Source organism: Eumetopias jubatus, unplaced genomic scaffold (assembly GCF_037043125.1).
Source record: "Eumetopias jubatus isolate StellerSeaLion01/CBP00866 unplaced genomic scaffold, mEumJub1_p1.0 scaffold_9, whole genome shotgun sequence".
Lineage (NCBI taxonomy): Eukaryota > Metazoa > Chordata > Mammalia > Carnivora > Otariidae > Eumetopias > Eumetopias jubatus.
The window spans coordinates 39747954-39774420 of record NW_028274815.1 but is presented as its reverse complement, the minus strand read 5'-3'; the positions used below and the strand labels follow the sequence as shown (position 1 = coordinate 39774420).

Sequence of the window (26467 nt, the reverse complement as noted above, 5' to 3'; positions counted from 1 at the left end):
CATTTTTAGGTATCTAGTGTCATTTTTTAAAACCGTCAAAAAGTTTAACATAAAATCGAAACTTAAAAAGGAATATGCTTCAGTTAGCTGGAAACCGGCAATGTGTATAACATTCCACTGTGACCAATGTCCGATAATGAGGCTACGAGAGAGAGTCCAGAAGCTGGTAATAAACCAGAGCAATTAAAAGACTCTCAGGGAAGCTGCCAAAACATAAACAATTTCTGTTCCACAGAATACAAAGAATCTTTAGCACAAACCCTAATAAACACAAATGGATTAAGTACAAGTATTATTCGGAATTTTCTCCAACTGTACACTAAGAATAGCCTTTGTTACCCAGGTAAAAGTTTAAATGGAAAGAATACAAATGATGAAATAAAGGTGGTACACAGACAAATGCCACTAAAGAAACCAAACTAGCTGATGGATGAGAAACATGTGCCGATGGCTGAAGAAGACAGCAACTGATGGACATGACCCAAAGTGCTTCAGAAGTCGTCTGGTTTACATACACTCAATCTTAACTTGTTCTTGCTTTTCCTGTTGTGCAAGGCGAGCTGCAACTTCTTCGGGTGGTCGCTCCCGTACAGAAGTTGAGGATGCTTCCTCTTGCAGCATAAGTAAATAAGAGGAAATCAAATTTCAGCACAGAATTTCAATAGCTCAGAGGGATATAAAAACACCATCGTTTGTACTTGCCAGCTCTATCAACTGAAGGCATTTTGTCATTAGGATTCTAAAACCACATCATCAGTCAATGATTCCAACATGAAGAAATAAGGGATCAGCTCTTAAACCTCTTGCTTTCAGAGATTTACTCAGACTCTGAAATTTTAAAAAATTCCCTAAGCAAGTCTGGAAATAAAACCAGTATAAGTGGGTACTTACAGACTGTCTAGAGGTTGCCTAGGCATTAAATAGTTCTGATGAACAAATCATTTATAAAACCACAAATATAAACTACCTGAAGCTGCAGGCTTGGGTTGCCCTTCACCAATTCCAGGGTGCTCAGTTTTTATAGATTCCTCATGCTGAACCGCAGGGGCTGGGACTGACGGTGCATCACCTGCTGCAGAAATAATTTGAGCTGCCTCTGTAGGTCCTATAAATATATGTTACTCATGGTATTTATAGTTTCCTGGGTTAACACAGAAGCACACAGGAATCTATTACAACTAACACCCACTTCACGACACAAACGCATGTACTGTCACTACTCAAACATGCAAACAGACTATGGCCCTGTCCCCCACAGACACAAACCCACACAAGATGGACAATGGTGGGAAATGCACAAGAGAAAGGAATCTCTTACACTTTAAGCACCACCATTCTCAGGCAGGGCTTCTAGTAACAGTACTAAATGGCATTAAATCTTAACATATGAGAAGTAGGCATAAAATTTACATAACATGGAAAAGTAGTAACAAAGGAAAAAGGGGCCTGTAATGAAGAAGGTAGACAAAACAAAGTAACCAAAAGATATTTTTTAACTGCTTTGAACAGTGTAGAGATGAAAGAAGAGTTGTGAGCAAGAACAGTATGACAGTTTTAAACACAAAAGAAGAAAGGAAGGCTGAAAAAAATCAAGAGCTGATAAACAAGTGTTGGAAAAGAAACTGAATAATTCTAGAGGTAAAACAGGGGAGAAAAAAAGAGCAAAATAGAGAAAAAGAAAATTTAAATAAACTAAAAGTCCCATTTAAGAGATGAAGCTGGATTACTGCAAGGCCTATTAACTGGTCTCCCTGCTCTGCTCTTGGTCCCTTTATCTACTCTCCGCAATAGCAACTGATCTTATTAAAAGTCAGATATCACTCCCTTGGCTCAGAACCCTCCTAACACCTTCCCAACCCACTCAGAATATGAAGCAAAATGCTTATAATGGCCTCCAAAGGCTGCCACAATAGGCTTCCTGCTTCCTCTCGATCTCATTTTCTACTCTTCTTCTTCCACTCCAGCTTCATGTGCTCCTTACTAGTTAAATATACCAAGCCTTAGCACTAGCTAATCCCTCTGCTTGGGATGCTTTCCTCCCACCAGCCTTTTATACATGCCTTAATCCCTCACTGCTTTCTAGTCTTTGCTCAAATGACACTTTCCAGGTGAGACTTTCCTTACCCACTCCATTTCAAATTGCAATATTCCCCCCCAACACATCACTTCTGACATCCTATACACTTTACATATATTTATATATAATCTTCCTCCCCTTATCCCACTAAGAAATATTTGCATAGTTTGTGTTTGTTTTTACTATTTTCTTCACTGCTATAGCCCCAGTGCCTAGAAGAATGTTTGGCACATAGTAGACAATCAGTGAATATTTGCTGAATGAAAGAAAGTCAAGAAGGACAGAAGTGACTTAAGGAGAAACACAGAAGCTGAAATGTTTACTGAGCAGGTTAGAGTAGGTAAGTGCAGTAAATTGGGATAGAATTACTGGCAAATCATGAATGGGGAAAAAAATTCCCCAGACCACAGCCAGATCACTAAGAAGAGAGAAAGGCTAGGAGTCAGAGAAGAAAAATATAAAGAAAAGGTGTTGTAGACAAGACAATTCTTGCCATTATCCTCACTCAGTAGCTATTCATAATAAAGTCCAATTCCATATCCCACTCAACTCCTAAAATGAGTGTCAAATGATAGGTGTAAACACTCCTTCCCTGGTGAGAAGGACCAGAAGAGTGCTTCATGGGGTAGGGGCCCCCTCTTGACCCTGGGTACAAATACATTAAAACAATTCATTTACCTACAATTTTTAAAAATTGATTCTAAGTATAGGTACCTGTTGTTGAAGCTGGAGTGTCTCCCTTCTGTTTTTGGAGTTGTGAGGCAGGCTGTTTAGATTCCTTCATTACCTCTGATACACTAGAGATTTTTAGTGGACCAGACTGAATCTTGGAAATAAAAAACATGTAACATTTCAAATACTTTTTTTTTTTTATTTTAAGGCAGCATACAGTAACGTGTATTATTTCAAAATCCAAGCATATCAGGCTTTAAGTTAACACTTCATAATATTACATATCTTATTAACCACAGTAAGGTAAGAGAAGTTTTCATTTTAGAAAAATGCAACCCAAAAACTTCATTCCAAATGACTGGCCCAATTTTCATAGTAACAGAGGCTTCTCTTAGGGCAACTAATAAACTACATGAAGCAGAGCCTTCCCTTTATTTTTTTTTTTAAGATTTTTATTTATTTATTTGACAGAGAGAGATACAGTGAGAGAGGGAACACAAGCAGGTGGGAGTGGGAGAGGGAGAAACGGCGGTGGGGGGGGGGGGAGTTTGAGAGGGAGAAGCAGGCTCCCTGCTGAGCAGGGAGCCCGATGCAGGGCTTGATCCCAGGATCCTGAGATCAAGACCTGAGCCGAAAGCAGACGCTTAACGACTGAGCCACCAGGCGCCCCTGGAGGCTTCCCTTTAAACACCGTTTCTTTTACATATGCAACATTGAGCAGACCATTTCCATCTGCTTTCTAAATCAAATTTTGTTGCCTTGTGCATACATTCAGTTAGATACAATTTTCAGAGGCTCTGAGTAAAACTGAATGTTGGTTTTTTTGTTTCTTTAATCTCCCAGATTCATGCAACTGCACACGAGAAAACACAATCCTATTATAATGCCCAATTTTCTCTTTCTCAGTTACCATCTGCCTTAGGTTTAAGACCCTGTTCACTAACAGGACTACCATATGATGTGCTGGCGAAAATTACTGAGTAAAAGAAATATTTTCATTTACCACCTGTGATGTGCCATTTTTTGCCAGAACTTGGCAATGGGATTCAGATATCTCAAAGACTATTCAAATGCAATATAGTTCTGAACTTTGTCACTACCAGAAATGAGAAATATGTGCTTTTCTTTTAGTAAAATTTTATCATTTAAATCATGAAATACATGCTCACTATAACAAGCAAAATAATATCAAGACATATTAATGGTTTTATTTTGCCTCTTTACTCTTTTCCCTTCCAGCACTTGCCGGTAGCCACTGCCAATAGCCTGAAATTATCCTTCCACCCTTGAGCATAAGTTCAGGTATATATACATATACAATTTTTCATTTTTTAAAACAAACCAAAATAGGGTTATATTATACAAATTATCATGTAATTCAGTTCTTGGTTTTGTTTTCATTTATTAATCTATCACAGACATCCTCTTCCAGGTCAAGAAATTATTTTCAGTTGCATAGCATCCTAATTTAATTGCATATCTTAATGTATCTGCAACCCTAGAATTTTGTCAATTACTCTCCTATTTTTGGACATTCAAGCTGCTTCCTGCTTTTTTTGTTGTTAAACATCCTTGTCCAGGGTGCCTGGATGGCTCAGTCCGTAAACATCTGCCGTCGGCTCAGGTCCTGATCCCAGGGACTTAGGATCGAGTCCCTCATCAGGCTCTTTGCTCAGCTGGGAGCCTGCTTCTCCCTCTGCCTGCCGCTCCCCCCTGCTTGTACGCCTGCTCACTCTCTCTGACAAATAAATAAATAAAATCTTTATTTAAAAAAAAAAATCTTTGTCCATGTAACTGAAAAGCACTGTAGTGTGGTATCTGTAGGATAGTTTGCCAAAAGAAGAAGTGCTGGGTCAAAGAGGTTATATATTTTTAGCAGCTATTAACAGATCGCTTTCACATACAGTTCTAGCAACTCATATCCTCACAATAAATGTGTGTGTATGTATGTCTGTGTATAAAAAGACCTATTTCCAGACTAAGTTGTTCTATTCCTCTAATTTCTAATCCTGTGTCAAAACCTTATTGTTCTATTAAAGTAGGACTATAACAAAGTCAATTACCTGGAAAAGCAAGTGTCCTCTGACCCCTCCCCAACCCAAAACTGTTTTGAAATGTTCTTGGCTAGTTTAGTACATTATTTATCCTTTCATGTGAATTTTAAAATCATCTTATCCAATTCTTCAACGTCTAAAAAAATCCATTAGAATTCTTATTAGGTGTATGTGTATATGGGTGGGTGGGTGGGTGGGTGTGTGTGTGTGTGTGTGTGTACAATTGTCATTTCTGTCAAATATATACAAATTTAAGGGAAATTTGAGAGAAATGTGTATGTTTGAGAAAAATGACATTTTTATGATATTAAGTCCTATCCAGGAACATAATATTTGTCTCCATTTAGGCAGGTCTTATTCCATGTCCATCAAAAAGATTTTAAGTTTATCTTCTCTCAATATTTATTATCTATGCATAAATAATCATGTTGGCACCAAAAGGATTATCATGAAATAAAATACCCAGCTTCTAAAAGCAAGAAGTTGGTAACAATGTGCAAGAGTAGAGAATGAATAAATGGTGAAAATTAAAAAAATAAAACACTAACTGCTACTGTAATTCAGAGGTGAGAAAAACACTTTGGTGCATGCAGTAAAGGACGTAGGTCTTGAAGAGAACATTAGTAGGCAAAAGAAAGGAAGCCGCTCTGGGTACAAGCCCAAGGGAAAAGTTGTGCAAGTGGAAGCGACCTTTGTTTAGCTCTCTGCTTTAACACCGGCCCTTGAAACAGTGTCTGGTATATAATAATCACTTGATTGACATTTGCTGAATAAATGATGGAAAGCACAAGATTTATTTGTAAGGTAAAGTGGCATGAAGCTAAGGATTTATGTGCAGGACCATTCAGAGATAAGGTTGGAAAGGTAAATAAGAGCCAGACTGCCAAGTGTGTTAAATGTCAACCTAAAAACCAGCAAAAACCATAAACTACAGAATAAAGCTAGTTTTATTTATTTATTTACAAATGGCTAGCTCCTAGGCTAACTTTTAACCACTCCTGGCTTTACTCTTCTTATTCAGAACATGAAACAATGTCTAAAGTCTCTCTAGTTTTTCATTCTGTGGTCTTCTGTCTTTCAAATGATAAATATATAAAAGTTACTAATAAATGATAACATGAAAATATCATAAAAATGTGATAGCACTTATTTTAGAAGATTCTCTGGTACTGACATAAGGATGGCCTAGATTATGATAGGAGGAGAGATCTCCGGGGTGGAGACTGGGAGGAAAGTCTTGGGCGGGGGAGGGGGGGGAAACAGGTCTAGTTTGGATATGAAGTGATACAGGTCAGAAATGGGATGACAGTTGTAATGCAAGAAAAAACATAAGTATCAGAGATTAAACAAGATATGATAGCTAACAAAATATAGGCAACTATGAAGATGAACCTAAGAATTCTAACCTAACTATGTGACATCATAGTACTACCTTTAACACAAAAAAGCAAATCAAGGAGAGTGTAACTTTTGAGGTGGTGCAGTATGGACCTGCCAAGTAATCCAAGTGGAAATGTAATAGATGTAATATGTAAGGATAGCTAAAGTGGAATGAGAAGAGGCCATGACTCCTAAGAGAGAGAAACACAAGTAATCTACAAAGAATGACACCTGAAGTCATGTCAAGCAAGAAAAGAACACTACTCTCAACTGTTCAGCCTTACTCCTAGAATTGCTCTCAGCTATTTCTCCTGGGTCATGAAGGTTAAAATAGACCCAAGATTTTAGAATGAATCCACAGAATTCTGTTCCTTGACTACTGAAGCCGCAAAACTGTCTCTCTTGGCCAGCACAGACATTATAAAGTTCATATGGAAGAATAAATGATGTGGAAGACTATTTTGAAAAAGCATGACAGGGTCAGGGGAAGGTGCAAGAGGACACTTGCTTTTCCAATTATTAATGTTGTGATAGGACTGACCTCTAGACTATGCTAGATACTAGAGAACAGAAGTCCACCCAATTTCTAAGAAAGTACTGATCAGCCATGTCCAGCCTCACAGCATAAAGAAATACCCAAGACCAAATGAGCAAAACTCCATGATCTCTTTTGTAAATTTTTTTTCAAGCGGTTGTTTGAATGAACCATTATTTAAGATGTTTTTAAAAATTTTAAGCCTGGGCAGGGGGAGGTTCAAACTCTGAATATGTACAAAGTTCCAGAAATACCAGAAGATATTCCTGTCAACCAATCAGTAAGTAGCTGAAAATTCTGTGACTCTTGTGGTCTAAAAAGAGACATTACTATAACCCCTTGGGTTCTGTGTCATGACCATTCTTTTTTTTTTTTTAATATCTACTTTTTTTATTTCTATTCTTTTTTAAAGGTTTTTATTTATTTATTTGAGAGAGAGAGAATGATAGAGAGCCTGAGAGGGAGGAGGGTTAGAAGGAGAAGCAGACTCCCTGCTGAGCAGGGAGCCCGACTCAGGACTCGATCCCGGGACTCCAGGATCATGACCTGAACCGAAGGCAGCTGCTTAACACACTGAGCCACCCAGGCACCCTGTCATGACCATTCTATGTTTATGTTTTTAGTGTTGTAAGTCAGAGCTTGATAGCTGCACCAGTGTAGGCTGTCACACCACCCTCTATCCACAGGACAACCAGTTACCTCTGCCCAAGCAGCCTCTTCCATTTACCCTCATGTGCCATGCAATTATTTTCTATGTAGTGGGTACTAAATGAGAACACTTAACTCAGAAGGGATAAAAATCCAACTCTACAAATTAATGTTAAAGGAAACTAGCAAACACACATCTGGCAAGTTCTACTGAATCGTAATATATTTTCAGAATGAAAACAACCTGCTTTTACAAGTATTCCATACGATAAACTGAAATATTGTTTAAAACTCTTACCGGCTTCTCTGGCAATGGAACAGGATAAGGTGGGGAACCAAGAACCATTTCAAAGAGTTTGTCTGAGTAGGGTATGGTTTTCTCTACACTTTCCCGGAAATGGGAATCCCATTTGGCATACAGGATAGTGCCACCAATACCTCCACCAACAAACAAAAGGCCAGCTCCAGCAATTTTACCAGGGGACAACCTAAGTGAAAGAAAACAGGAAACACATTTATATTTCTTGGTTCTCCCAAACCTACTCCCTTAGACCAATGTAAGAGTCTCAAAGACCTTTAACCTCTACCCCTCTACTGCTGATTCAGATCACAGCAGCCAAGTTTATTACTATAGCTGCACATCACCTTTCCCTGATTTGCTTTAAAACATGTCTGCTATGGAAAGTAACATTTACTTATGGATAACTATATAAGTACAGTAATATCTAGAGTAGGAAGAATGAAGTAATCTACCCTGTAACAGTTAAAATTCAAGATGTTAAAAAAAATTCAAGATGTTCACAATCAAGAGATTTCCTCTGAACCCAAAAAAAGAAGTATCACTAACTTTTAAAGCTCCTCTCCCCTTAATAAAACATTTCTGTAAATAAAATAAACTCTTTACAAAAGACAGACAATACAAATATCAGATAAAACAAATACTTTTAAAATTATAATATGCTGAGCTCCAGATATAAATCTATTAGCCACAGAATGGAAGACAGCACATGGGGGAGGGAGGCTGTCTACCTCGGATGCCATCCAACGACAAAAAAACCAAAAGAAGCATCATTACAAATTCTCACAGCAAAGCTCCAGTGTTTGTACCCCTTAACAAAAAAGATTTTAAGCAGCTATTTCCATATTCATGGCAAACAGACGCACCCACATCTCTTTACACATGATTAAAAGCCCGTTTACAGGGAGACACACCACATACCTAGAACCGCCTGAAGCAGAGTATCTACGGCATGGCCGTAATGGACGGAGGACAAATTTCCCACAGAGACAACTCTAGAGAGGAAGGAAAAAACATCACAACCAATGCAGAAGGAATGTGGAAAGCTTTTAGGGTGGTAACTCTGATGTAATATCTTTATTACACGTCTTTGCTAAACAAAAAATTATTTTATTTTCAGAAATCAACCGTGAAACATTCTTATTGACCCTTAACAACAGTGATGCTTCCAGCATCCCAAGGCTCATATAAGATTATTTTTAAGGTTAAAAAAATGATTATTAGATTATGATCAATTAGCACTTTTAACTGTTATGTACACTGTTTCTTGGCTACGACTGGAATTTGCCATATGTTTTAATCAGCAAGAAAAAATAAAATAGTATAAAATGCCTATTTTTACTAAGTTTAATTTAGACATCTGAAAAATCACCCACAGAAAACACTGCATTGTAGAATGGATATGAATCCACTCAGGAGAGATCCAATCTTAGCTTAATTTATCTAGAAAATCAAATTTCCCATCTGTAAGATAACTATGGGGCCAGTCATTTCCTAGCGGCAGTCATTTAAATCTAAAAGTTCGTCTGGGGGGGCACCTAGGGGGTTAAGTCAGTTAAGAGGCTGCCTTCAGCTCAGGTCATGATCTCATTGTCCTGGGATAAAATCTTCAAAAAAAATAAATAAATAAAAGTTCATCTTGGTTTGCCTTAAACTAAAAGTCAGTTTTGTTTGTTTTTTTAAGATTTTGTTCATTTATTTGAAAAAGACAGAGACAGAGCATGAGCAAGGGGAGGAGGCAGAGGAAGAGGGAGAAGCAGACCCCCCCTGCTGAGCAGGGAGCCTAACGCAGGGCTCCATCCTAGGATCCTGAGATCATGACCTGAGCTGGAGGCAGACACTTAACTGACTGAGCCACCCAGGCGCCCCTAGAAGTCAAAAATTTTAAGAAAATTGTAACGTTATAAATGCTCAAGTAAATACTTATGTCCATGTAACTAGTCTATCTTTACTCAAAAGCAAATTATCAGACCAACATTCCAAAATTCATTTTAATCAAAGTAAAGCACATAAATGCAAATGTTTCTTAACAATATGTGAATCCCTTAAATAAAATAAATGAACACCTATCGAAATACTATTGGGGAAGGTTTTGATAAACTTAAAGTCATTCATAGCAATCAATCTGAAATTTCAAATTTATTGCATCCATATCACCTTTCCTTATACCAAATAGAAAATCAAACTGCAACAAGGCAAGAGGGAAAATGCGTTCTCTGGGTTCCTTGATGAAACTACATTCAAAGAATATCAGAAAAACACAAATTTCCTTTTAGAAATATCTTAAATTCAAAGAAACTTGATAGGCCACATAAAACTACTCTAGAATTACAGCTGCAATTTATGCTCTAAGCCTGAAGGTAAACATTAATGTCTTAACACAGGGGAAAAAAGTAACAAGTCAGATGTTTTACAACATGTAAAGAAGTTATAGTTGGTATTTTAAAAGCATTTCAATTATCTTACGTGTAGAATTCTCAACATCTTTCAACTGTATTTAACAGAAAAGCATGTTTTCCTACCATTCTGTAAAGCAGATTATATGACATTTTAAACAGAAGTGCATCTACTTTTATATGCCAACAACTCCATTTTGTTGACTTAGAAATTATGAGGAAACGATTAAAGTTGTACTTAAGATTCTATACTTTCATAGGTACAAAGAAGTATTCAAGTCAAAAATTAAGACACTGTTCACAGTGGATAACTAGCTACCTGGAACATCAAGCGGCAAACAGAATAGTGGAAAACTGAATCTGGGAAGTACAAAACCAAATTAACACTAGAACTCAAGAATACCTTATTTCACAACAGTATTTATTTTTTAACCTGTTTCTTTTTCCATCTTCTAGTTTCTTTTACCTTCACCCTCTTCCCTCCTTGACAGAATATATCTGATGTGACTGTAAGTTTACAGTTCTTAGTATGCAGAAAATTAAAACATAAACTTTAAAATCAAAATTCAAAAGATTTAGTTGCATACAGTGGTCTCCTTCACTACTTCTGTCCCCCAGCCACTCAGATCCCCTCTCCATAAGCAACCAATGCTATCGGTTTCTTGTATATCCAGAGATATTTTGTGAGAGAATTCCCAAAACGCCCCCTTAACACAAATACCATAATATACACCCAGTTCTGAAGTGAAGTTCATTCAACAAGATGTATCTGTGATCCTTCTGTATCAGTCAATGAACTCTTCCCAGTGGGTTTTATGGAGATTCATTATTCCACCGCATAGATGTTATTTAATGTACTTAACCAGCCCCCTTTTGATGGACAGTGAGATTCTGTCTAAATTTTTGTTATAATAAATAACGCTGCCTGGGAAATATACATTATTTTGGGTCGATTCTTAAAAGTAAAATTTGCAATGTTGATAAATACTGCCAAAGTAGTCAAAATGTCTTCTAGTAATATGAGTATGTTTTCTCACAGCCTGCCGAACACACACGTTCAGTACAGTTTTAATCACAACTTCCTTTATTATGACTGATGTCTTTTCATGTATTTATGACATTATTTCCTTTTCTATGAATGATCAGAATGCATCTTTTGACCACTTTTATTATTTCTTTACTTTTATTTATTATTGCTGTTCATATAAACTTTTTTTCTAAAAAAAAAATAAAGGGACGCCTGGGTGGCTCAGTCAGTTAGCGTCTGCTTTCCACTCAGGTCATGATCCCAGGGTCCTGGAATCGAGTCCCACATCAGGTTCCCTGCTCAGCGGAGAGCCTGCTTCTCCCTCAGCCTGCTGCTCCCCCTGCTTGTGCGTGCATGCTCTGTCTCTCTCTGGTAATTAATAAAACTGTTTAGTGAATGTTTCCTTACACCCAGTTTCACTTTTTTTTTTTAAGTGACACACAATGTTACATTAGTTTCACGTATATAACACGGTGATTCAACAACTCTATGTTATGCTACGCTCACCCCAAGTGTAGCTACGATCTATCATCATACAACGCTATTACAATATCAGTGACTATGTTCCCTATACTGTACTTTTTATTCCCATGACTTACTCATTCCATAACTGGAAGCCTGTACCTCCCACTCCCCTTCACCTACTTTGCCCTTTCCCCTCTTCCTCCCTTTAGTTTATTCTCTGTATTTATAGGTCTGACTCTGCTGTTTATTCATTTGGTTTTTAGATTCCACACACAAGTGAAATCATGGTATTTGTCTTTCTCTGTTTTGACCACTTTTAAGTAAGACTGATCTTCTTCATATTCTTTTCTCGTTATATATGACGAGAAATTAGCCACGTGTCTGCTAATCGCAAATGTTTTCATCCAGTTTGTGATCTGCTTTTTACATTTGTTCATGGTAGTTTATATCATGCAAAAAATTATTTTTATGTAGTCAAAACTGTCAATCATATGGCTTCTGTGTTTCTCATATTCTTAGAAAGCCACCCTCAGAATTATAAAATAATTCTTCCATGTTTCTTCTATCACAGTTTCATTTTTTTAAATATATAAATCCTTGGAATTAGTGTAAGGTACAGAGTCAACCTTATTTTTTTCCAAATATCTATTCAGTTATCCCTAAATTATAGACTGAACAATTTTTTCCAATGATTTGAAATATCACCTTTAAAATACACCAAATGCCTTGATGCATTTAGATTTCCTATTTTATTCCACTTATCTACACTAATACTACCATATTTTAACCACTGCATCTTAGAATTAGCTTTTAATCTGGTAGGGCTTGTCCTCTCTTTGAGTACTATTTTTTCAGAATTTTTCTGGCTACTCCTTTTTTGTTTTTCTTTTGAAAGCTGAGCTATCAAAATGCTTTCAATTAAACAACACACCATCAATTATAAGATGCACTCTGGGGGCACCAGGGTGGCTCAGTCAGTTAAGCATCTGCCTTTGGCTCAGGTCATGATCTCAGGGTCCTGGGATCAAGCCCTGAGTCAGGCCCTTCCCCACCCCACCCCCCATGCTTACTCTCGTGCTCTCTCTCAAATAAATAAAATCTTTAAAAAAAAAAAAGATGCACCCTGATTTAAGAAGGGATAAACGTGGGGGGAAAAAGGTTATCTTTCATGGCCAAAATCTGATAGCAGTAAAGTTTCCTACTTCTGTATGAGAAAAAAGTAGAAATGAGGATTGTATCATGACTCAAATATACCAGGCTTTTATCTAAACCAGTGGCTCTTGATTTTAAAAAATTTTAAGTATCCTATTCATTAGCCTACTCTCATATTCTACGTAGCATTTAATATCCTAAGTAGTTTTAAAAGTCCGAAAAAGTTTTTTATGGGGTTATCACCCAAGTATGAGTCCCTATAGACACCACACTGTAGTTTTACCTATAAAAAAAGAAAAGATATTTTCTAAGTCTCTTTTAATCTATACGTTTTCCCTCCAATAATTAATTTGTTGAAGAACCTGCGTTGCTTGACCTGTAGAATTTTCCACAGGCTGGATTTTGTTTAAGGTGCAATTTAACATGATCCTGTCTTCTGTATTCCCTGAAAACCAGAGGTACATCCAGACACCTGCTCAAACTCAGGTTTAGTCTCTCTGGCAAAACTTTAGGTGGTGGTGTGTTCTCTCATCAGAAGGCACACGATATCTGGTTATCTCTCTTTTTATGATGTTATCAGTTGCACTGGTGTACAATGTCTAGATCCATTAATTTACCGGAAGTTGGAGAAGATGGTAATTCTATTATTTTTCATTTATTATTTGACGTATCTTATAAAGAGACATTTCCCCTCCTCTACAGTTTGGTTACCCAAAGTACAGTTCCTATAGGCAAGGCAGGATCAGTGCTTTTTCTCCTTTTATCCACTCATCCTCTGATAATGACCAATTGTGGATTTTTTCATTTATTAATTGTGACAAATTGTATTTTCTAAAAATTGTTACATTTCCCATCCCACCTGGTTTCCCAGAACCTTGCAACTGCATGAGCCCAGAAATCCTTAGACCTAAGAGATAATCTGTTATTTTCATTTATGTAAGTTTTACCTATATGATGAATGTTATTACTATACAATAATGAGTAATAATGCTGTTATTTAATACCACTACGTTTGGGGTGATCTGCTATATAGCTATAACCAAACAGATACTTGTAGCTATAAGTGAGGGTGGCTGCAATAAAACATAAAGCACATGGGGTGGAGGGTGAAAGTTGGAAGGGCCTTGAAGAGACTTCACAGAAGCATTATGGCCTCCACAGTGTTGGTAAGGGCTTAAGTAAGAAAAGTGTTTTTGGAAACCTAGAGAAAAAAGGGATCCTTGCTATGTGTCAGAAGTTTGTCAAAACTGTCACCTGTGGTAAGTCATACAAAATAGAAAAATAGAAGCTGTACCTAATGAACTGATGGATTTAGCTAAACAGAGTTCCAAGCAGAATGCTCAAAAGTGCCAACTACTTTCTTTGAGCAGGATATAAGGGTAAAAATGAGCTTCAAAACAAACCAAAAGACCTATCTAGTTTTCAAGCACAATCTAAAGCAAATATTAAGGAGCCAGGACTTTATAGGCTCAAAAATAAAACTTTTTCTCATTCTCAGCCTCTCCAGTTGGCAAAAATCCTTTAAGACCTCGAAGTTCTAAGCAGTTGCTCCTTACAGAATCTTTTCACACAGAGAAAAGGCCCCTTGGGGATCCTAAGGGTGTACTTCCCATAGTCTTTTTGTTAAATAACAGGGCTACTAAGCATTTTAAGGGTTTTACTCTATAGCAGCTCACAGGAGTCCAAAACGGTAAAGGGCTTACCTTGATATTCATGGTGTGGCTTTTTTATTTAATGGAGAAAACCCCAATAAAATTCACAGGAAACCAAAGTTAACTATATTTTCTTGAAAAGGAAGGATAATTCAAGGGACGAAACCAAGAGCCCAGAGTAGAACCAAGAGTTATGAAGAATCATTATCAATCAGTAAGAATTAAGAAATGAGCAACATGTACCCAACAAGATTTTACATGTCATGAACAGTGACTGCTACATGCAGTCTTGTTTCCTGCCTTTTTGAATGGGAGTGTCTAGCATGCCTGTCACACTGTACTGTATGATGGGTATATGGGGAGCAGATGACTTGTCTCTTTAGTTCACAGGTTATTAGACTGAAAGGAAAAGTGCTTATGGAGCCGTACCCCAGGGACCACATATGCATCTAAGACATCCTATCTGCAAAGACACCACATGCAGGGGTTCTAGCCAACAGTCCCCACTGAGGTGTCAGCTGCAGCCACTATCAACTGCCAGACACGAAAGTGAGGAAGCCTTTGAGGTGACTCTATCCCTAGCCACTGTGTGACTACAACCTCATGAGGGACACTGAGCAGAAACTGCCCAGCTGAGCCCAGGCCAACCCCAAAACTGAGCGAGGCAGCAATAAATTATTCTTCTACCCCAAGCTCAAGGTGGCTTATGTAGCTACAGCTAACCAAAACAGTATCTTTATAAACTCATGAATTTAAACACTTTTGAAAAAAAATTGTCCCATCTTTGGCCAACAGACTCCACTTCAAATTTAAAACATATCATTGTTATTTTAATTTTACATATACATATAAAATACATATATAATAGACATACACACACACACACACACACACACACACTCTAACTTTGTCTCTATACTTCAGGCCATCTGCAAATACCTGGTGTCAAGTTTTTTTCCCCCTATCTGTAGTAAAATTCACTTATAAAAATCAACCATTTTATATATACAAATTTTTTAATGTTTTATTTGACAGAGACAGAGAAAGAGAGCACAAGCAGGGGGAGCGGCAGGCAGAGGGAGAGGAGAAGCAGGATCTCCACTGAGCAGGGAGCCCGATGTGGGGCTCCATCCCTAGGATGCCAAGATCATGACCTGAGCCGAAGGCAGACGCTTAAGCGTCAAGACCCATCCATGTTGTAGCATGTGTCATATATGTATCATGTACTTTCCTTTGGGGGCTGACTGGAGTATTTCATCTATGGATATACCATATTTTGTTTATCCAGACATCACCTGATGGACATGTGGGTTGTCTCCATCTTTTGGCTACTGTAAATAGTGCTATATTTCTCGGCAAGTTTCTGTCTGAACACCTGTTTTCAATTTTGGGGGCCGTGGAACTGCAGAGTCATATGGTAATTCTATGTTTGACTCTGCATCATTTTACATTCCCACCAGCAATGTATAAGGGCTCCATTTTCTCCACATCCTCACTAACACCACTTATTTTCTGTTTTTATTACAGGCTTCCTAGTGAGTATGAAGTGGCTATTTCATTGTGGTTCTGATTTCCATTTTCCTAATGCCAATGGATGTTTATTCAATGGATGTTTACTATCTTTTCATATCTTCTTTGGATAGATGTCTATTCAAATCCTTTGCCCATGTTTTATTAGGGTTGTCTTTTTTGTCGTTGAGCTGTAGGAGTTCTTTCCATATTCTGGATACTAGATCCTTATCAGATATACGGTTTGAAAATATTTTCTCCCATTCTTTTCACTCACTTCAGTGTTCTCTGGTGAACAAAAATTTTTAATTTTGATAAAACTCAATTTATCTTTTCTTTCTTTTGGAGTCATATCTAAGAAACCATTAAATCTAAGTCGGCCTCTAGAGCTCTCTTTCTTAAACACCAAGCTAATCTCTTTATTTATATAAATGAAATATCCTACTTGAACACACTTCTTAGTTCTGGAATTCCTTTTTATTAATAACCTATCAGGTAAGAAAAGCCATACTGTTTCAAAGCAATCTGCCTTGACATATAACCTTGTAACAAATGTTACAAGGTTAGGATTACTGTTTCTAACCTACAGAAACATGGCTCAGTTGGTTAAGCAACTGGCTTCAGCTCAGGTCATGATCCTGGAGTCCTGGGATTGAGTCCCGCATTGGGCTCCCTGCTCAGCGGGGAGTGTGCTTCTCCGACTCTCCCCCCTCTCGTGCTCTATCTCATTCTCTCTCTCAAATAAATAAAATCTTTAAAAAAATAAAAAAAGAGAGAGAGAGAGAGATGTGCCTGGGTGGCTCAGTCAGTTAAGCACCTGCCTTCGGCTCAGGTCATGATCCTTGGGTCCCGGAATCGAGCCCCATGTCAGGCTCCCTACTGGGCGGGGAATCTGCCTGTCCCTCTCCCTATGCCTCTTCCTCTCCCTCCGCTCGTGCTTTTGCTTGCGCTCTCTCACTCTCAATAAAATCTTTAAAATAAATAAATTAAAATAAAAACAAAAAAGATAAACCTACAATTCCCACATTAAATTCTTGCACAAACCATCTATCTATTCCTTAGCTCCAAACGAAGGTAAACATACAAAAAGAAATCAAATTCTAGCATTACAACCTGGAAACAAGAAACTATAATAAATAATCCCCTCACATGAACCCCATCTGGAGGTTCCAGATTTCCCCTCTAGATTTTGCCAGTAGCTATAACTGCCGATGTTTTGGTGGGTTTTGTCATAAGGATTCCTCCCACACAAACAAAAGACACCCAGAAGTTAATGCCCAGTTCTACATTTGAAATGCAGATTAGTATGTGACAACTTTTTCTACAGTAACTTAAAATATTTTATAAGAATAATGAAATAAGGGGCGCCTGGGTGGGTCAGTCGGTTAAGCGTCTGCCTTCAGCTCAGGTTACGATCCTAGGGTCCTAGGATTGAGTCCCACATCAAGCTCCTTGCTCATCAGCGAGTCTGCTTCTCGTTCTGCCTGCCGCTCTCCCTGCTTGTGCTCTCTCTCTCTCTGACAAATAAAATCTTAAAAAAAAAAAGGAAAAGAGCAAGCTGCATGACATACTAACGTACTTTCTACCATGTATTCTTGGCAGGCATTACTGCTGAATAACATACTGTTTTACAATCATAATGAAAAAAAAAAATCCAGAAGATGACAACTAAAAATGTCCATGCACGAATTCAAACCTAAACTAGCTTTAGCCATAAACAAACTGACTTTGTCAACCCTCAGAAACAATGCTTCTTTCTCTTATTTTAAGTGATAAACAGTTACGATTCTGCATATGCAGATGACCACTACCAAATCTATAGCTTAGGAGAAGGCCGGGCTGAAAGCTCAACCCCTCCAAACCGAATGCCCAACTCAAAAAAGGTTGGACCTGGTGATGCAGGCAGTACTGGGACTAAGAAGACAAATGGTGTTAAGTCTGGGAAATAAACTGAGGAAGAACTTGAGTTCTGAGGCACATTTCTGGAAAGAAAGAGGACACAAAAGAGAACATTTCTGTTGAAAATCCATATGTAAGGAATTTAAGGATGATGAGTCCAGATAAAGAATAAGGCAGATGCCATTTGTGATAGTTAATTTTATGTCAACTTGGAGGGTGTTTCTGGAGGAGATTAACATTTAAATCAGTAAACTGTGAATAAAGCAGATTGCCTTCAACAATGTGGGTGAGCCTCATCCAATCAGTTGAAGGCCTGACTAGAACAAAAAGATGAGCCTCCCCAAACAAGGGGGAATTCAGAGGACTGCTTTCATTCTGGAACTGCACATCAGCTCTCCAGGTCACCAGCCTTCAAACTAAAACCACACCACAGGTTCTCCTGGGTCTCTGCATATCAAGCCCCCCAGCTCCACTGCAGGTACTGGACTTGCTAGCTTCCATAACTGTGGAAGCCAACTCCATACAACAAATCCTTTTATCTATTACATATCCTATTGGTTCTGTTACTCTGGAGAACTCTAATTCACCATCAGAGGTTCTAAAACCTACGGGGTTTGGGGTGCCTGAGTGGCTCAATGGGTAAGCGTCTGACTTGTGATTTCAGTTCAGGTCATGATCTCAGGGCTGTGAGATCGGGCTCCTGCTGGGCATGGAGCCTGCTTAAGATTCTCTCTCCCTCTCCTTCTGCCCCCCCCCTCTAAAAAATTAAGTAAGATAAAATAAAATAAAATGAAACCGATGGGGCCATCAGGGAGATCACATCCACTTATGGATATTAAGAAAAATTAAGAGAAAATAATCTATTTTTTAATTCAAACACATCACATTTACTGAGCATCTATTGGGAGTCAGTTACTAAGATCAGTGCTAGAAAGAGAGCAATAAAAAATATGGACACAGTCCCTTTGTGGAGCTTATATTTTAATGTGGCAAACCCACAATAAATATACATTATGTCAGGTAGTGGTAAGAGCTACAAAGTAAAAGTAGGGTAAGGGTAAGTTCAGAGTAATGCAAGGAAGAAAAGACTGGTCAAAGGTCTATGTTACATAGGGGAGGCCTCTCTGAAGGGAAGGTGCTATTTGAGAAAATATTAGAATGAAGTAAGTGAGCTAAGCAAAGATATGTGGGAAGACTTCAGGGCAAAAGAAACAGCAAATGAGAAGGCAATGAGATTAAAATAAAATAAAACAGAAAGACAAGGCAATGAGGTACGTGCTACAGATACCGAAACAGAATGAGGCAGACTAGAAAAATGAAACAGGCAAAGCGCACATCATGACGAGCCTGGTGGGTGTGGTCAAGAGTTTGTATTTTATCTTCAACATGATGGGATGTCAATGAAGGGCATGATGCGATCTGTATGCTTTTATAAAAGACTTAATTGGGCGCCTGGGTGGCTCAGTTGGTGAAGCGACTGCCTTCAGCTCAGGTCATGATCCTGGAGTCCCGGGATCGAGTCCCGCATCGGGCTCCCTGCTCGGCGGGGAGTCTGCTTCTCCCTCTGACCCTCTTCCCTCTCGTGCTCTCTATCTCTCATTCTCTCTCTCTCAAATAAATAAATAAAATCTTAAAAAAAAAAAAGATTTAATTAACTACTACATAAAGAACTGACTCTAAAAGGGCAATAGCAAAAGCAGGAAAACATTAAAGAAGATGAAGTTTTATGGAGTGAAAAGAATTTTGACAGAACGTTCTGGATAAAGTTGACAAAATCAAACAAGGAAAAGATTTGAGTACAAAGCCCAAAAGAAGCTAAAGAGTCATCTGCTTAGGGACTAAAGTTCTGAGAACTGATATAATCCCAAGTAATAGTATGTAAAGAGATGGGACAACAATCCAGTATCACCACACATCTATTAGAACTGCCAAAGTCCCTAATACAACATCAAATGCTGATGAGAATGTGGAACAACAAGAACTCCCATTCATCACTGCTGGGAATGCAAAATGGTAGCCACTCTGAAAGACACTTTGGCAGTTTCTTACAAAACTAAACATATAATACAGCAGTCATGCACCTTGGTATTTACCCAAAAGAGCTAGAAACTTATGTAAACACAAAACCCTGCACATGAATGTTTAGAACAGCTTTATTCATAATTGCTAAAACTTGGAAGCAACCAAGATATCCTTCAGTAGGTGAACGGATAAACTGTGGTACATCCAGACAATGGAATACTATTAAATGCTTTAAAAAAAAAAAAAAAAAAAAAGAGCTATCAAGCCATGAAGGGACACAGAAGAAAGTTAAATGCACATTACCAAGTGAAAGACAGGCTACACACTGTAAGATTCCATCTATATGACTTTCGGAAAGGCAAAAAGTGAACACCAATGTAAACTATGGGCTTTGGGTGACTATGATATGCCCATTTAAGTTTATCAATTGTAATAAATGTACCACTCTGATGGGGGATACTGGTAATGGGGGAAGCTATGCATGTGTGGGGGCAGGAGATATATGGGACAACTCTGTACCTTCCCCTCAATTTTGCTGCAAAGCTAAAACTGCTCTAAAAAAAATGTCTTAATTAAAATAAAAAGGGAGAGATGGGAAGAGAGGACCTTGGGGATATATTTGGATATATTCTTCTAGAAGAAGAAGCAGATTCAACAAAGGAGAAAGAAGAGAGATGAAGGGTAAAATGGGCCCCTAGATACTACATAAGAAAAGCCAAAATGGCAAAAAGTGTTTCACAAAGGAACAATATCCAATGCTAAAGAATGACTGAGGAGGAGAATAAACCAATGAATTTTTCAAGAACACAATTTCGAGACCATAAGAAAATGTGGATGCAAGTTACAAAAGGGTTCATATTTTAGTATTAAGCTTTAATCTGTTTTCTTCAACTTCCTAATTGGGATCCCAGTAAGTAGAAAGTATTTTAATAAAGACAAGGAAAAAGTAATTTTGGACTTTATGGAAGACAAGGAGACACATCAGCCGCAACCATGACATAACATGACGGCAGAACAAGAGTGTGCCATAAAATGAGGGCTCCCCAAAGACAAACCAACAGTTCTGCCCTGAAAGGCAGCTCTACTTCCTCCATTCTTCTAGTCCCACTTGGGTACTATATTAGGAGGGATTCTAAAATGGCCCCCACAATCTCCACCCCCTATTAAGCCCATGATTAGGGCTGCAAGGCAAAAGGGATTTTGCAGGTGTAATTCAGGTAACTCATCAGTTGACTTTCAGTTAATCAAAGGGAGGTTCTCCAGGTGGGCCCAGCCCAATCTTAAAGCCCTTTACACGATGGTCTACAGGTCAGAAACAGGAAAGTTAAGAGAGACTTCTGAAGTCACAGAGACAAACTCCTGGTAGCCTACAAGAAAGCAAACACCCATGTTACTGAAATGCCTCTGAGCAAGACGCTTCAAGCAGCCTCTAAGAGAGTTAGGTGAGAGCAGGCAAGAAAACAGGGACTTCAGTCCTTCAGCTGCAAGGGACTGAATTCTGCCAAAATGAACTTGGAAAGAGGACTCTGAGCTTCAGATGAGAACCATACCCCCATCAACACCTTGACTGCAACCTTGTGTGGCACCGAGCAAAGAATCCAGACCATTCATAATCAGAAAGTGTAAGATAATAAATGGGTGTTGTTTTAAGCTGCTAAATTTGCGACATTTCTTATGCATCAATAAAGAACTAATACAGACCCTACTTGCCTATAGAAGGGGTTGCTTCTATCCTGGCAACAAGTGGGGAGACAGGCAAACTTGAAGGAAAAAGAATTGACTTTTATGATTTCTCACTCACTATGACTAGGGATTTTGTTCAATTACTACTTGAGTCACAGCACCTGTTTTACAATACATTGTTCCCACATATCAATATTCTGAAAATTGTAGGCAATGGAAATAGTTTTATTTTTTTATTTCCAATTTTAGAAAATTAGTTTGATAACCGTGCAGAAATAAAAGTCACTGGGCGTCTATAGACTTCTTGGATGTCTGCCACAGTTGTCCCAGCACTTGAAGAGATAGATCCCCAAGCTAATCTCAGAAATGAGCACAAGGTCATGACTCCTGTCCTTCCTCAGAGTCTTTTACTCCATAAACTACAATCTCCCATTTTTGTTTAGAGTGAAAATAGCTCAGAGGCGCTCTCAGCTACAAAAAAAAAAAAAAAAAGGTCCCTCCCGATTAATTACAGCCTTGACCCCTAAAATGCGGACTCTAACAGTCCAAACACCTCCTTATTAAAGATGCAACAAGCCAAAGCTAGGCTTTTCCTGCTGGGAACTGTAGTTCTCCCCTCGACCTTCAACCACTGGCTGCGCGAAACCTATCACGAGCCCAACCGGCGACCCGAGCGGCAGCGGCCACGATTGGTCCCTGACTAGGGCAGCGCGGGGCTGATTGGATGACACGTGCCCGAAGCCGTGCCGACCGTCCTGCGCCCGCCTCCCCGCCACCTTCTTTCCACACCCATCCCACTTCAGCAATAACCCTCAAGTCATCTCTTGGGCAAACTCTCCAGTTAACTGCTTCAAAGGTCGGCCCAGGATTCTCACGCTAAAGGCGGCCCTGAAACAAGCCCCTCTCCCGGGGCCTAGACAAAGCGAAAGCCTCTCCCATTTTCCGCTGGTCGCCCGGAGTCAGCCTCACCACGCGCTCTCTCCCGGCGCCCCCGCGCTCACCTGGGCGGCGGCGGTCACACCCGATAACTGACAGGCTCGCAGCATTTCGGCCGGGGGGACGGCACCGCCGGTATACGCGGGAGCTGCCGCGGCGGTGCTAGTAGAGAAGAGTGTCCGTGAGTGGGTGCCCGCGTCCGTACAGCTTTTCCGCGCCGGTCGTACCGGAAGGGCAACCAACGCCGCTGCGCACGCGCAGCCCCCTTTCTCGACCCCGCCCAGGCCGCTCGGAGAGGGTGGGCTCTCCCTCGGCGGAAAAGGCGATTTCTCCTTCCGGGTCGCTCTCGGAGTTCCGGTCTGTAGCCCCAAGAAGGGGTTAGTAGGTGAACTGGGAGGGTGCGGGGGAGTGTGAAACTCGGGCTTTGATCAGTGCAGAAAGCAGATGTTATTCTTCGAAGAATTCAAGCAAGAGACCATCTCAACCGCCTATGTCAGCTGGATATTTCGTAGAAGGCAGTCAATTTGGCGAAAGTTACGTAAACAATGGTGTCTTGGTTTGCGTGTTTTTTTCATTTGACAGCGTTTCTTCAGAGAGTCATCCTGATTATGGGAGACTGGGTGAACGGACACTGGAGAGACCTTTGTGCGGAGTGTGTTGTACACGTATCTAACAAATGGCAGAGCAGAAATAGAAACCCAGATTCTTCAGATTCCACCGATTCCACTCCTAGATTAAACCACACTGATTTTCCCACCACGTTTTCATTTTACAAAGATAATTTTGGCTGCAGTCTGTGGGATGGGTTGGAAGTTAAGGAGGTCAGTGCAGAAGAACTGTTCAAAGTATTCCACTGAGTCTGTAACCAAGGTTTAGCATGTTAAATATTGAACACAGTATTCAATACTGTTAGTACTAATAATGATTTTATCACCATCACAACATCAAAGAAACTACATAACGTGTATATCTGTTGTGTTTGCAAAGTATTTTCAGGTCTTACCTAGGTAATTTATTACAGTATGGTGTTCCTAGAGTTACAGTTTTTTACAGTATGGTGGTATTACAGTATGATACTAATCCCACTTGTAAAATGGAGAAATGGATTTGAAAATTAACTAAAATCAAATACTTATGTTTGTATATGTTCAGTGCTTTTCAATGTGCTTTAATAATTACATTACCCTCTGTGTCATATCACCATCACCTAACAGCCTTCAGAGCAGTCACCCATTTTTTAAAGTAACTTAGCAATTAAATTGAAGTCTCCCCACCCCACCCCTGCCTACTGCTGTTAACCTGGGTGATGCCAGTGTAATGACTTTTCTAACATCTTGGCCATAAGCCTCTCAATACCAATAAGCAATTTCAGTCTGCTCCAACCATGTGTGGCCCAGCCACATCTTGGGCCTGAACATCATTACCAACTTCTTCAGCTTCCAGATCTCAAAACTCCAAAATTATTTTCTGTTGTTTCCTAATGTCCCGTTTTTTTTTTGTTTTGTTTTTTTAAAGATTTTATTTATTTATTCATGAGAGACAGAGAGAGAGAGAGAGAGGCAGAGGGAGAAGAAGGCTCCCAAGGAGCAGGGAGCCTGATGCGGGACTCGATCCCAGGACTCTGGGATCATGACCTGAGCCGAAGGCAGACGCTTAACCATCTGAGCCACCCAGGCGCCCTCCTAATGTCCCGTTTAACCAAATCCTTAATCTTCATCCTCCACATGCAAATTATGAATCTTTTTTTTTGCTTTAAATGGACTCCCCTAAAGTAACACACAAATTTAAATCACTCCTCTGTTCAAAAATGTGCAGTGACTCCCACTGCCAATTCAAAGAGCATTTATGAAATGTCTCAGTACTTTTCCAGCATATGGGAATGTTTTTAAGGCTCAACTTGGCCACCTTAGGTGGGAGATGAAGAAAGCAATGATAGTAGTCAGAGTTCATCACCCATTTACATACCCCAAAAGCCAGAAGAACTAAAGGATTTAACATTCTCAGTTGGTTCTCAGAGTGTGAACTGGGATCCCTGGGGGAGTCTGAGACCTTTTCAGAAGATCCATAAAATCAAAACTACCTTCATAATATTAAGATACTATTTGCTGTTTTCACTCATTATCTCATAATCTTACAGTAGTGTTTTTCCAAAAGCTAGGTGACAAGTGATATCACAACAGATTGAATGCATAAACAAATTCAATCCAGCTGGATTAAGAATCCAGCTTTCTGGGGTGCCTGGGTGGCTCAGTCGTTAAGCATCTGCCTTTTGGCTCGGGTCATGGTCCCAGGGTCCTGGGATCGAGCCCCGCATCGGGCTCCCTGCTCCGCGGGAAGCCTGCTTCTCCCTCTCCCACTCCCCCTGCTTGTGTTCCCTCTCTCACTGTGTCTCTCTCTGTCAAATAAATAAAATCTTTAAAAAATTAAAAAAAAATCCAGCTTTCTATTAAACCATACCTTAAAGAGATTTGCAAAAAAGGTTAATAAAATGACACTCTTCTCACTAATTTTTTAAATCTTGCAATAGTTATTTTTCATGAGTATCTTTTATAAAAATAATTGTTTTAAAATCAATTAGTACGGTAGGCAGAATAATTATTCCCAAACATATACACATTTTCCTAATCCCTGGAACCTATGAATGTTAACTTACATGATAAAGGAACTTTGCAGATGTGATTAAGACTCTTGAGATGGGGAGACTATCCTGGATTATCTGCATAGGCCCAATGTCATGACAAGGGTCCTTATGAGTAACAGACGGGGACAGGAGGGTCAGTCAGAAAAGGATATGTGACAACAGAAGCAGAAGTCGGAGGGATGTGATTACTGGCTTCAAAGATGGATGGCGCAAACCAAGGGACGCAGGCAGCCTCTAGAAGCTAGAAAAGGCAAGGAAACAGATTCTCCCCTAGAGCCTCCAGAAGGAACACAACCCTGGATATTTTGATTTTAACCCTGTGAAGCCCATTTTAGACTTATGACCTATAGAACTGTAAGATAATCTGTGTTGTGTTAAGCCACTAAGTTTGGGGTAATTTGTTACAGCAGGAATTGGAAATATAATTAAAAGCTTTTTGGAGTCCTCAGTTTTTAAATGTGTAAAGAGGTTCTAAGACCAAAAAAGGTTTGAGAACCACTGCTGTAAATAAATCCTGTATCTTTCTGTCCTGGCTCCCTCTCTTCTCATCTTAGCTCTTCATGTTCTTCCCGCCAAGAATGACCTTGCCCTTGTTAAAATCCTCCCCATTCTTTAAGATTCACATTATATTCTACCGCCTCCTTCCTGATCATCTCAGTCAGAAAGCCTTTTCTCCTTAACTTTGAACTACTCCTATGAATTATTTATCTGCCTTGTATTTATGTTCTATGCTTGTTTCCTTATTAAATGTGAACTGCTCGAGACCAGTCTTGATCCTTACCCATTTCAAGCAGTATATGGTGTCCCATTTCAACCAGTATATGGTGTCATTTATTGTATATGCATGGAATATCTTAGCCAACAAGGATGGGCGCGAGATTTGTTGTTTTCTGTTTGAATGGATATTAGAAAAAAATGTATGATCACTAATCATCAAGAATAAAATAAGGAACATAGAATTGTTTAGGAAGGATTGAGATGCTATTCTACCAAATGACAGTCGGTATTAATGATTAGAAAAAAATATGTGTGTGATAGCCTTAGGATATTTACATTCATTTAATTATGGCTGTCATTCTATTTTTTTAAAAACTTTAATAACATTGCTATTTCCCAATCACTTAGCCTATCAGTTACCAGCTTTGGAAGGAAAATAAGTTATTTCCTCAAATTTAATAAAATGAGCAAAAAGAAATTGTGTTTCAAACTGTGTACTTTAAATAGATCTATCAAATGCTCATTAAAAATTTAAGAGCCTACTTACTATATGCATAGGCACTTGTTTTGCAGCGGTGAAGAATAACCTGGCATATAGAAGACATTCAATAAAGGTTGCCTTGACCGTTCCTTTATGCATTTTTTTTTCTCCTTCTTCGACTCCACTCAAATTTCTTTTTCTTAATTCCCTTTTGCCCTGGAGC

At 39.0% G+C, this 26467-nt stretch overlaps 1 protein-coding gene across 10 annotated transcripts in view; it reads right to left on the bottom strand.

Annotated features, from left to right (window-relative positions):
- IMMT (inner membrane mitochondrial protein) overlaps positions 1-22658 on the bottom strand; it is a 39669-nt gene extending 17011 nt beyond the window's left edge. For 2 of the 10 annotated variants that reach the window (XM_028122360.2, XM_088026430.1), the window contains exons 1-6: positions 22471-22655; positions 8586-8659; positions 7665-7854; positions 2792-2903; positions 968-1072; positions 516-611 (exon numbers count right to left, since the gene is read on the bottom strand). In XM_028122360.2, coding sequence (XP_027978161.1) covers positions 516-611; positions 968-1072; positions 2792-2903; positions 7665-7854; positions 8586-8659; positions 22471-22515 — 622 coding nt within the window. In that variant the 5' untranslated portion in view covers positions 22516-22655. Of the gene's footprint in view, positions 1-507; positions 612-967; positions 1106-2791; positions 2904-7664; positions 7855-8585; positions 8660-22470 lie in introns of those variants that run through there. The other 8 variants (XM_028122361.2, XM_088026431.1, XM_028122359.2 and 5 more) reach the window with 7 other exon arrangements.
- Between the last annotated feature and the right edge of the window lie 3809 nt (positions 22659-26467).